The sequence below is a fragment of the Macaca fascicularis genome, chromosome 12 (genome assembly GCF_037993035.2).
Source record: "Macaca fascicularis isolate 582-1 chromosome 12, T2T-MFA8v1.1".
NCBI classification, from domain to species: Eukaryota; Metazoa; Chordata; class Mammalia; order Primates; family Cercopithecidae; genus Macaca; species Macaca fascicularis.
In genome coordinates, this window is record NC_088386.1 from 73,193,038 (window position 1) to 73,206,327 (window position 13,290).

General features: G+C 40.2%; 1 protein-coding gene across 2 annotated transcripts in view; it reads right to left on the bottom strand.

Annotated features, from left to right (window-relative positions):
* The window catches only part of PDE11A (phosphodiesterase 11A), a 464,879-nt gene that overhangs the window by 26,705 nt on the left and 424,884 nt on the right, over positions 1 to 13,290 (bottom strand). For both annotated transcript variants that reach the window (XM_005573580.5, XM_074009510.1), the window contains one exon: positions 9,692 to 9,775. In XM_005573580.5, the coding sequence (XP_005573637.1) occupies positions 9,692 to 9,775 (84 nt within the window). The remainder of the gene's footprint in view (positions 1 to 9,691; positions 9,776 to 13,290) is intronic.

Below are 13,290 nucleotides of genomic sequence, written 5' to 3' on the forward strand. Positions count from 1 at the left end.
CTGTCATTTCAAAGGATAATGTGAAAGCTGGATGCGGTGGCTCATGCCTGTAATCCCAGCACTTTGGGAGGCCAAGGCGGGTGGATCACTTTAGCTCAGAGGTTGGAGACCAGCCTGGGCAATGTGGTGAATCCTCGTCTCTACGAAAATACAAAAAATTAGCTGGGTGTGGTGGCATGTGCCTGTAGTCCCAGCTACTCAGGAGGCTGAGGTAGGAATATTGCTTGTGTCTGGGAGGCAGAGATTGCAGTGAGCCGAGATTGCACCATTGCACTCCAGCCTGGGTAATAGAGTGAGACTCTGTCTCATAAAGAAAGAAGGGAAAAAAAAGGACAATGTAAAAATTATGTAGAAACATGGAAACATATTAAGAACTTTATGTTAAGTGACCAAAGCAGAGTGTATTACCAGAATACACTCATGTACCCTGGTAAAAATGTGTTTGGATGTGGACAGTAGTATGAAGGGGTATCAGAAATAAGAGAATGTGAGGTTCTTATTTCTCCCAACAGTCACTCATGACAATTTAGGTATTCTCTAATGTATATTTTCTTTTCTCATTTGCTTTTGATACCTCAACAGCAGAGTTTTTAACATTCACATATATATATTTCTCCTTTCCTTCCTCCCTCCTTTCCTCCTGCCCTTCCTGCTTCTTTCCTACTTCTTCTGAAGAGAGCCAAAGAAGAGAGGGTCATGAAGAAGAGGTAAATAAGCTTTTAAAATATGCTCTCTAAAAAAACTAGATAGTTACTTAAGGGAAGAGAACATTCCAAGCCTTGTAAGGACTTGGGGTTAAGAGACATTTAGCTTCATTATTCCAAAGCAGAAATCCTTTTAAAAAAGAGTTACGTATGTTGGTCAGCTGGATAAGGAGAATTTAAGATAAGAATTAAGATCTTATCTTAAATCTGTCCTCAGAAACCTTATTGGGGGTATATTCTATTTTTTCCATTGGATTCCAGCATTTTAATATGGATTCATGGCACTGTTTGAGCTCATGAAATATATGTGAATAGGAATATATTAACACTAACATATAAAGAATGGGTATTTTTTTCAAGGTTGCATGAAATAAATTATAGTCCATTTTATTTACCAAAAAATATACATAGAGATGGTTGTTTATCAGGTCAAACTCCTTTTTGGAGGTGACAAACATCAAGTATTCTGGAAGAACTTTGAGATGTAGCGAAGGGTATGAGATGCCTTCACCTGCCAATTATCATGCATAATGTTGGAAGGAACAGGAACTTAATCGTTCTTCTATTAATGAGTCCTCTCTGCTACTCAGAACTTCTTCCTACCCAGCACATTCTTTTTTTACTTTTCCTTTCTTTCTTTTTTTTTTTAAAGAGATGGGGTCTTGCTCTGTCACCCGGCTAGAGTGCAGTGTTGCAATCATAGCTCACTGCAGCCTCAAACTCCTGGGCTCAAGCAATCCTCCCACCACAGACTCCCAAGTAGCTGAGACTACAGGTACACACCACCATGCCTGGCTAAGAACAGAGCATATTCTTAGTTGATGTTTGCACTGATTACTTTTAGACACTAGAGGATCTTAAAAGTTTTCTAAGTCAAAGAAAGATTAAATTATAATCATGATAAATTTAGTATTTTATTGTATTATAATTTCTCAAAATCATATGTATGCAACATACAATATATATTTCTTGAAATCTATCTGTGACATATGCTAGCTCCATCTCTTAACCTGAATATTAAAATAACTAGAGGACTATATTTTCTGGCAATGCTGGATAAAAGAAAATTTAATGTATTTCCTAGATGAAAAAGTCAAAGCTCTGAAAAATTCATGGCTATTAACTGGCCCTTTACAGTAGAATTCAACTATGATGAGAACCAAACCACTTTATAAAAAGATATCATAGGCCATATACTCCAGCTTATGGGCAGGAATATAACAGTGCATACTCTGATGAAAGGTTTTATACATAGTCATGTACCTCATAATGGCATTTCAGTCAATGATGGACCATATCTACAACCACGGCCCCATAAGGTTATAATACCATATTTCTACTGTACCTTTTCTATGTTTAAATATGTTTAGATGCACAAATATTTACCATTGTGATACAGTTGCTTACAGTATTCAGTGCAGTAAAATGCTGTACAGGTTTGTAGCCTGGGAGCAATAGGTTATACCATATAGCCTAGGTGTGTAGGAGGCTGTACAATATAGGTTTGTGTAAGTACACTAGGATGTTTGCATGATGAAATTGTCAAAGATGCATTTCTCAGAATGTATCCCTGTTGTTGAGCAACACATGACTGTATTTATAGGTGATAACTAAATGACATTATAAACTTACTTCATACATTCCACTGCTTATACTGCATCCTATCATTCACATTTCTGTTTCTTCATTCCTTTGCTCAACAAACATTGGGCTGAGCAGCTCTAATGTGCTAGCACTGTGCTAGGTGCCAGGAATATGGTGGCTCCAGGAAACCAGTCTAATGGGGAAGAGACAGAAAGATAATCACACACAGAGTGTGTGGTTATCAGGAGATGGAGACAGTGCTGTGGAATGTTGTGGGGAAGCAGAGGTTTTACAGAAGTGACAGCTTGGGCTGGTGTCTTCCAGGCAGACATGAGAGTGAGGAGGCATAGGCAGAGGCCAGGGAAAATGGACCAAAGGGCTAGTGAGTCCTGTGCTTGGGGCAAAGGGTATCTGGCAAGGAAGTGGGCAGGGTGACAGGAGATGAGGCCAAGGAATAGGTGTGGGCTTCATAATGAATGAGAGGGTTTCTGAATGCTAAACCAAGGACTCTGGAAAGTACCTTATAGATTGTGATAGTAACCTGCAGTCTTTAAAGCAGGGAGATGCTGTGATCAGACTTTTTTTTTTTTAAAAAAGATTATTTTGTCAAAAATTTGGAAGATAGACTGTAGTAGAGGGGCCTATAAATTACATAAAACCAACACTTTTGAATATTAATGTTTCTCTTCCATTCATATTTGACTAATAACACATAGAATATTTTCTGAGATAAACAGACTTTACTATCAGCAGCACTCCGATTTGGGTACATTATTATGTAACAAGGACAATATTTTGAGAATAGTAAGCCAGTGCATTTTCCATTCTGTTTGAATGGTGATGCCTGGGGCTCCTCTCCCATTATCTCAGTAGGCTTCCCTCCTTCAGGCAAATGGCAGTTCCCAGCTAGAAACAAGCTGCCATCATTCAGCTTTGAAAGAGAATAACCCTGCTTGTAGCTTTGCATGGTGAAGTGGCCTTCTCCTTTCTCTATTAAGAACCAAACCTGGCTAAGTTAGATCTTCAAGTTTTACTACAAAACTCTAGCAGGAAGAACACAGAGGAGACCATATAAGGATAGTTCCCATCAGGAAAAGCAAAGCAAATGGAAATATTAGGGGAAGAGGGGAGTGGGGAGAGGGGCAGGGAGAGAGAAAAGAGGAGAAAGAGAGAGGGGAGAGAGAGGCAGAAAGAGGTAGGTGAGAGAGAGGGAGATCAGAAGTGAGTAGTCCTGGCTTCACATTCCTTAGGGGTCAAACCTTGAAGGTGAGGGGAGGGCTTATATTTCAGATTTCAGAGCCTAATTCAGGAAAATAATAGAATCTTCCTAAAGCAAGTTGGCACCACCCAGGCAGCATATTAGAAAAGACTTAGAAATTTGTGTGGACAGCAGGGTAACGAGAAAGTAGCTGGGAGTTCATGGGTGCCCCAGGGGGAATGAGGAAATGCCAAGGGAACCAGTCAGTTAGAACTGGCCAGGAAGCTGCTGGGGGTGGTGCAGGGGGCTTGCCAAGAGGCTGCCACAAGGACCACAGACTTAAGCAGCCACAGCTAGTGGCCAGGGCTGGCACAAAGTGCTCATCACACCCACACCATAGTCACACGGGGCTGGCACAGCATCACAGCCAGAGTTGTGACCAGCCACTTCTCAGTTAACCCAGAAAGACCCAACAGGCGAGATGTGCACCAGGCGTCCTTCTCCTGAAGGTCACAAAATCATCACAACCATAGGTGAGTTCCCTGGTACCTAGATGTCAGCTGGGGAGGAGAAAGAGCTCTGACTGGGAGTACTTTAACCCGAAGAGACTGAGATACTTTAATATAGTGAAGTTTAAATAATAGTCCCTACTCCCCATCACCAGGAAAAAGTGGAGCCAGATAGATCAGTTATAGAGAATATAGGAAGTTGTTTTCCTTCCTTCCTTCCTTGCTTCTGTCTTTCCTTCTCTCCTCCCCTTCCCTCCTCTCCCCTCTCCTCCCTTCCCCTCCCCCTCCTCTTTTTTTCCCTCCCTCTCTCTCTCTCTCCCTACATTCCTCCCTTCCTCCCTCCTTCTTTCTTTCCGTATTTTTTGAGTTATGTATGATGGCATTCCATGTATATTCCCCCTTTGTAAGGATAAGTAAGAAACTAAACCCAACTATCTCTTCCTTTCATCCACAAGAATACTAAAAGTCATAGAGAAACACAGGAAACTGATTTGGGTGGTGTCTTTTTTTTTTTTTTTTTTTTTAATATCTGATGAAGTTGTTCTTAGGGAACACTGGATTGCTTTTAAAGTACTTTCATCAGTATCCAGAGAAAGTGTCCTGGAGTAGCACCTTATATCCTCTTTTCTAGTTTATCAATTTCTAACTCCCACTCTACTATTTCAACTATATGTTAAAGTTTTTTTCTCCCTTTTTCCCAGAGAGCCTATTAATATTGCATCACGTGGAATGCATTTTTCAAAATAACCATTAAAAGTGAAGGCAGAGGCTGGGCGTGGTGGCTCATGCCTGTAATCCCAGCACTTTGGGAGGCTGAGGTCTGCAGATCACTTGAGGTCAGGAGTTCAAGACCAGCCTGGCCAACATGGTGAAACCCTGCCTCTACTAAAAATACAAAAAAATTAGCCAGGCATGGGCATGCCTGTATTCTCAGCTACTCAGGAGGCTGAGGCAGGAGAATCGCTTGAACCCGGGAGACGGAAGTTGCAGTGAGGCGAGATCATGCCATTGCACTCCAGCCTGGGCAATGAGAGCAAAATTCTATCTCAGAAAAAAAAAAGTGAAGGCAGAGAAAAAAATCAAAGGTTACTGTAAATCTTAACATTAGAAGCCCTGCCTGTTTCAGAAACATCATGACATTTTAATAAAGAGGTACTACTCTTATCAAAATTTTCCTACTCTTAATGGAAAGAGAAAATTATTCTGGCTAGATGCTGGCCAGGTTACGTACTTTTGCATTATCTGTGAGAAAATATCCACTCCAAAATCAAAAGCCAGTTTGGGATGAGTTAAAAATTGGATTATATTCATAATAAAAATTAAATCCCTCAGTCCTTAACAAACAAAAGATTTATAATGACTCTGCACCTCTGACATTCTAGGTACACTGAGATTTGGTTAAGTTGAGAATGAAAATAAGGAGCCAGAACTTAGCTTGCTATTGCAGAGAAAAACTCAAAATGATACTGTGACATGAGGGTTTCTGTTTATCCCTAAGGCTGGTGTGGCAATGACACAAAGTTTGATTGTGTCTTTTTTTCTTCCTTCTTCCTTTTTTTTTTTTTTCCTTCAAAGATGTTGAGCAGCAGGGCTAATGGTTCCCCAGCAGGGTGCAAAGACAGCAGAACGCATAGGAATCAGATGTCAATGTATTCCTTCGAGATGCCCTGCTAGGACACAGCTAACTAACCAGGGCTTGAGTCTTCTCTTGGGGAAATGTGCTTTGATGGTTCCCTGCCCACTCTTGCCTTCGTGATTAAAAGGCTGTCACCCATAAATCACGACTTCATCCTGTTACAATCATTTTCTTTCTTTCTTTCTTTCTTTCTTTCTTTCTTTCTTTCTTTCTTTCTTTCTTTCTTTCTTTCTTTCTTTCTTTCTTGCTTGCTTGCTTTCTTTCTTTCTTTCTCTCTTTCTTTCTTTCTCTTTCTGTCTCTCTCTCTCTCTCTTTCTTTCTTTTCTCTCTCTCTCCTTCTCTCTCTCTCTCTCTTTAAGGAAAAGTCTGAAGATTAAAAAGACAGCAAGTTCCAGCGAACTCTATGCTCACATATAAACATATGGATAGAAGCCTGGCCTACATCCTTATTAGATAACTATCCATCAATCTGGGACTGTTCTGTGCGTGTGTCCTACCCACCTGGCATGTTGGGAGAGCTAAATCAATGCCACAATGACATGCTGTCTTTTTCCACTTGAGACAGAACCAGTCAGCCTCTCTTGTTGACAATACATATGGTAAAGAGGACCTGCACATCGTTTTTTTTTTCCTGTTTCATTTATATATTTTTATATATTTTCTGTCTGTCACTTTCTGTCAATCTCAAGATTACTTAGATAACTTCCTAGTGAATAGATTTTGGAGGAGGGGGAGTTCCTCATTGTTTTCCCTCAATGTAGTAAAAAAAATGAGTGGAACTGGAAGCTATCTCAGAGAAAAGAGTTTTGATTTTAAATGCACTGGGCATCTGAAATATACTGGTGTGGGTTGCCAACGAGGCACATAAATAAGTAGCCCTTCAGGCACCTGAGAGTAGTGATAATCTTCACCCTTTGCTTGGAGAAGAGCTAATCTCAGCAAACAGGAGCACAAGCAGAAAGTGCTTTATCTACTTCATATTTGACAAGCACAACCCTTTTAAAAGCACAAAGTAAAACCGAACTACCCAGTGAAAGTCAATGAAGTCAAAAAGCTGTACCCAAACCATATGTGTATCTACTGTGCAGCTGCATGGCCGCTCGCCCCTGCCAAACTCGCTGTTCTGTCCCACTGCTGTTCCCAGGAGCCTCCAGCCGTGGGGTGCCCTGGGTCAACTCCCACCCTCTGTAGACTCCAACTCTCCAAACTTCTCCACCAGCAGGAAGATCCCAGCTCTCTCTATGAGAGTGCTTGCCTTGGGCTCTACATGAAGGTTCTTGCCATCCAACCTTGCCCTACCTTGGGGTCAGGCCTTGGTTGTCAGAGGGGACATGCTTTGTCTCATGTGTACTCCTTGGTATCCTTTTGCCGTATGCCTAGACCAACATGGTAAAGCGAAGCTGAATTCTTATGATGCTGTATGTCAGACCAATCACATCAGGGATTCCTGCCACCTGCACACTTCCCACTTGTCTTTGATCCTCTCAGACTCCTTATTATTGCATTTTTATGTTCAAAACCCCAAACTTGACTTTCACTGAGTTATCTCAGTGAATGGTGTCACATCAGTGACCTTCTTGGCTTGTCACTTCCTCAAGATGTTGTGTCTTCCCACTAATGGTGATTCCTGCCCACTGACTGATTTGATTTCAGTTCAGAAGCACCAACAGTTAATGTGAGATTATCCAGTTAAATAGTGGAGGGAAGGGAGAACACTGCATAAGATGAAATAAAATAGGACCCTCAGAGAGGATACTTAAACTTACCCTACAAAGTTTCAGTTTGATGGCTCTTAAAATGATTGGTTTCAAAGCCTTGTATTTAAAACTTACAAATGAAATGAGATATTTTTTTTTACTTAGTGATAATAAGGAATCAAAAAGAGCAAGATTTTCATCCCCTGTTAAATGAAAAGATACAGCAGCAAGTATGAATATGAGCTTCTGTAAACAGCTCCTTCCATATTCCCTTTCAGCATGACACATCTCTCCCCAGTTAGTTAAATAATAAAAAATGGTGCAAGAAATTTCCATCAGAGGTGAAGAAGGGCAGTAGAAAGGTCACTACACCAAAACAAAGGTCAGGGGTGAGCAGGACACAACTCTCATTTGGTGGGACCATCACTTAATCTTTCTATATGTTAATTTCCTGCAGCTGAAAATAGCAGAGGTCTCTAACCCACAGATAAGTAGTAAAGTAAAACAGATGTGAAAAATCAGGATGATATATAATGTGAAGGGATAATATTACTCCCTAAATTCTAGAAATTGCTATTTCCACTTAAATTCAAATAACTTCCTTTGTAACCTAAAGATTTCAAAGCATTAAATAGGAAGCATAAGACAAGCCCTAAAGGATTGTGAATTAGTAATAAAGCGAATTAACATGGAAAACCATATGAGGATCCTTTACAGCCTTTCCTATAACCAATCGCATAGGAAGAGTGTGTAGACTTTGAGTTCACTCCAAAATAGCTTTGCAAACTAGTACCAAAACTTAACCAGCTTCCCACCCCAATACATGTCTTCATCCTCCTAAGCTTTACCCAAAGTAAAAGGAATGTAGTAATTGCACGAATAATTTCTTCATCCCATTTATTGCCTAAGTGTGCACACAAAACTGAATAACATTAAAAAGTAATTCAACATGTATAGTCCAGGTCAGTTTCACAAAGCAAGATATAAGTGACCCAAAAGTTGTTGGGCTTTGCATATGGGGGCCTGCTTATTCAGAGACACTGAGGATGGGAGGAGCCAACAGGAAGAAAAGAGAGTTGAGGATCCCCTTAAAATAAAGTATACATCATTTTCTATTTTGTTTGCCCAATCTTTCAGTATTAAATAAAAGAACATTATGTTCCTTTTTTAACTAAAATAAGCAATTGTAGATTATTTTAAAACTTTACCTGACTTTATGGTATCATGTATTTAATGACTAATATACAACAAAAATGAATTTATTTTTGTTATAGTTATTAAAAATTACATATCCATCTTCAAGACAGTATTCTAAGTTTGTCTGTTTGTTTTCAGGGTTCTGCGATAGGGCTCAGCAGTTCCTAAAAGTGCTGAAAACGAAGTGGTAGATGATCTTGAACTTGATGGTTGTGAGGTCCTTAAAAAACAATACCGTGTTTTTAATAGGGTTACATAGGGTGAGGAACTAAAGAGCTTTTGCTTTCCCTGCATGTTTCTCACTTTGAAGTTAGACAAGCAGCTCAGTTCTGATTGAGCTAGGTTGGGGGTAAAGAACTTGCCAGGTTTTTACAAATGAAAGCAAATGCTTAGAAGTAAAATTAAAAGCCAATGTACACTAAACTGTTAGTGTTAACTGACGCCAGCCCTGATCCGTACTCAAAACGTGGAGTGTGAACCATTCAAAGCGACACTTTTCATTCAAAGCGACACTTTTCTCCTTTCAGAAGGAGGGGCCTACACACCAAGTAGCAAAGCTGGAGTCATTAGTGCATCTCGCTCAAAATTCACTGGTGAGGATTTGCCGCATGCATCTCAGACAGGCAGATTTTGAAGCTGGAAGGTGTGTCACAAAACCCCCCCGCTCAGACCGTGGGGTCAGAGCAGAACACTAAGTTTCCTGGAATCCTTATTCTCACATGATATTAATAAAGAAAATTTGTTAAAAAAAATTCCATGGTCAAATATGTTTGAGAAATTGAGTTGATCAAGTTTAAACATGTTTCTTGGCCCTGTGAGCTTTTGTTGAACAGATAGTTATTAGATGATGGCTGGATGTTCATGTTCTATGGGACACAGTTTGAGAGATAGTAAATAAAATATTATTATCCCTGGTTTACAGATGAGGGAGTGGAGGCTCATGGAGAGTATGTCCTAGAAGGTGGAGAATGCAGGTCTGCAGCCTCTTAGAACCAACTCTTCCCAGACAGGGGACAGTCAGAAGTTCAAAAAAGACAAACTGCAGCCAGATCTCTCAGCAATGTACATACCCTGGAAATGTCTCCTAAAATGAGTGCTTTTGAGAAGCACACACTTTTCCTTTTCTGATTCAGTCAGAACATGTAGGCCCTCCCAAATCAAAGTACCTGATACAAAGGCATGCAGATGCTGTCAATCCACTCCAGTTGCAACCGAGGCAGTTCATCTTTCCGGTTCCGATCAAAAATTGCCTAGAATCAGGGGGGCGGGGGAAGAAGCTTGCTTTACTACACCGAAGTATTTTACAGGGTGCTTTGTCAAACACTTTGCCACAGTGATCCATTTTTTACAAACTGAACCCTTCACAAATCACAATCAATCTTTACACAGACTTTCTTCTCCTTTGTCATGATGAGAAATGAAATGTTTTTACCTCTTTTTATGAGCTTTGTAAGCAAATTTACTTGAACTTTCTAGCGTGCAACTTCTTGGGGCAAAAACCCGTCTTCAAATATAAGCAACTGCTACTAAATCAAGTCATCAGGTCACTGCGAATTGGGTACAGGTCAAGCGGAAAGGAATATGTTTTACTGCCACAAAAATAATGCAGGCTTTCATTTCTATAGTGAGAGGTTGGGATAGAATGGGACAGATTGGAAAATATCCTTAAAAGCAATTTTATTGTAAATAGAAACCATTTATATTACTTTTTCAGGGTGAGGGGTTGATTTGGCAATTACATATGTTTTTCAATAAGGTTCTGTCATTAATAAATTTTTAAATATTTATCTATCATTGTGTGGATGATGGTGGATGGTACGCATTATCTCTTCATTCCCAGCCCTTAAGCTTTATGATGTTATAATGTTTGAGATAATTTAGGTATATTTTTGAGAGAAATAAATGACATTTTTCTGTTGGGCAGACTTAAGGGAAACAATCAATTGGAATTTTAGTGTTAAAATTAATTCACTGAACAAACACTGCCAATTCTGTGCCAGTGAGACTGCCTTTCCCTTTATTCTTAAGGAGTCAGGCCCAGGCCTGAGAAGCTCCCTTGTGCCCTTACTTATCTAGAAGACTGGGCTATCTAGTTATAACTTGCCCTCCCTTAATGTTATACAGTAAGTTTTATCTTTCCTCTACATAAAACGTGGCATTCACATCATTTTGGTGTCCTTATAGGCCATGAGGGCAGAGCCAAGCAATCCCCTTGGTCCAGAGGTGTTGGAAAATCCTGTATCCTTCAGATGTATGAATAAGAGTGGGAGTGGGTGGGGCAGAAATCACTAGCTGCCAAATCTGAGGAAAATATCTCCAAACTGGGGAGAAGGTCACTGATACCCACAGGCTCTTCTCATCCTTGTCTTGCAATGGGAGATGGGAAATAGCAGGAAAGAAGACTGGAATTTAGAGAAAATTGTGAAAATGTGCTGGAGAGAGGGATAGCTCTTGTGAATAATATGAGTCTTGGTCCAAAATGTCTCTTTAGAGCTGGGTGCGGTGGCTCATGCATGTAATCCTAGCACTTTGCGAGGTTGAGGTGGGAGGATCACTTGAGCCCAAGAGTTCAAGACCAGCCTGGACAACAGAGTGAGGTCCCTGCCCCTACCAAAAAAAAAAAAAAAAGTTAGCCAACTGTGGTGGCACACACGTAGTCTCAGTGACTACAAGTCTCCTCCTGAGAGGAGGCTGAGGTGAAAGGATTGCTTAAGCCCAAGAGGTTGAGGTTGTATTGAGCTATGATTGTGTCATTGCATTTCAGCCTGGGTGACAGAGTGAGACTCTGTCTCAAATAAAATAAAATAAAATAAAAATAAATAAATAAATAAACAAAATATTTCTTTAAAAAATATTATTCTGGCCGGGCGCGGTGGCTCAAGCCTGTAATCCCAGCACTTTGGGAGGCCGAGGCGGGCGGATCACAAGGTCAGGAGATCGAGACCACAGTGAAACCCCGTCTCTACTAAAAATACAAAAAATTAGCCGGGCGCGGTGGCGGGCGCCTGTAGTCCTAGCTACTCAGGAGGCTGAGGCAGGAGAATGGCGTGAACCCAGGAGGCGGAGCTTGCAGTGAGCCGAGATCGCGCCACTGCACTCCAGCCTGGGCAACAGCGTGAGACTCCGTCTCAAAAAAAAAAAAAAAAAAAAAAAAAAAAAAAAATATTATTCTGGGCTGGGTGTGGTGGTTCATGCCTGTAATTCCAGCACTTTTTGAAGCCAAGGCAGGAGGATCACTTGAGATCAGGAGTTTGAGACCAACCTAGCCAACATGGCGAAACCCTGTTTCTACTAAAAATGCAAAAAATTAGCTGGGCGTGGTGATGGGCGCCTATGATCTCAGTTACCTGGAAGGCTAAGGCAGGAGAATAACTTGAACCCAGGAGGCAGAGGTTGCAGTGAGCCGAAATTGTGCCACTGCACTCCAGCCTGGGCGACAGAGCAAGACTCCATCTCAAAAAAAAAAAAAAAAAAAAAAAAAAAAAAAAAATTAGGTTTTATTTTCTCTATATTTCTCTTTGCTATATAAAATTTTCATATTTATTTAATTATTCAATTTATAGTGGATATTATAAAGTTACTTTTTTAAAAAAATGCAGTGGTTTTTAGTATATTTACAAAGTTAAGCAACTATCACTACAATTATAGAACATTATTATCATCCTCGAAGAAACCCCATACCATTAGCAGTCACTCTCGTTTTTTCCCAAACTCCCAGCCTTAGGCAACCACTAATCTATTTTCTCTATTGATGGATTTGCTTATCCTGCACATTTCATATGAATGGAATCTTATGATATGTGGTCTTTTGTGACTTGGCCTCTTGCACTGTTTTCAAGGTTTACCCATGTAGCATGCATCAGCATTTCATTCATTTTTATTGCCGAATAATATTTCATCGTATAGATGTTTTATTTATTTGTTCATCAGTTGATTGACATTTGAGTTGCTTCCAGGATATTATGAATAATACCTGTGAACATTCACATACAACTTTTTATGTGGATGTATGTTTTCATTTCTCTTGGGGATATACCTAGAGGTAGAATTTCTAAGGCATATGGTAACTCTGTTTAACTTTTTGAGGAATTGACAAACTGTTTTTCAAAGCAGCTGCATCATTTCGCATTCCTGCTAACAATGTATGGGGTTCCAATTTTTCCACGGCCTCACCCAACGCTTGTTATTGTCTGTCGTTTTTGCTATAGCCATCTTAGCAAAAGTGGTATCTCATTGTGGTTTCAGTTTGCATTTCCCTGATGACCAATGATTTTGAGCATCTTTTCATGTGCTTTGTGGCCATTTACATATTTTCTTTGGAGATATGTCTGTTCAGATCCTTTGCCTATCTTTTAAATTGCGTTGTCTTTGTATGATTTGCAAATATTTTCCCATAATATGGGAAAATTTACTTTCTTGATAGTGTCCTTTCGTCCATGAAAGTTTTTAATTTTGATAAAGTTCAATTTGATTTTTTTTTTTTTTTTTTTTTGAGACAGAGTCTCACTTTGTCACCCAGGCTGGAGTACAGTGGTGTAATCTGGGCTCACTGCACCCTCTGCCTCCTAGGTTCAAATGGTTCTCCTGCCTCAGCTTCCTGAGTAGCTGGGATTACAGGTGCTCACCACCACACCTGGCTAAATTTTGTATTTTTAGTAGAGTCAAAGTTTCACCATGTTGGCCAGGCTGGCCTTGAACTTCTGACCCCAAGTGATCAGCCCACCTCAGCATCCCAAAGCGCTGGCATTAAAGGCGTGAGCCCACT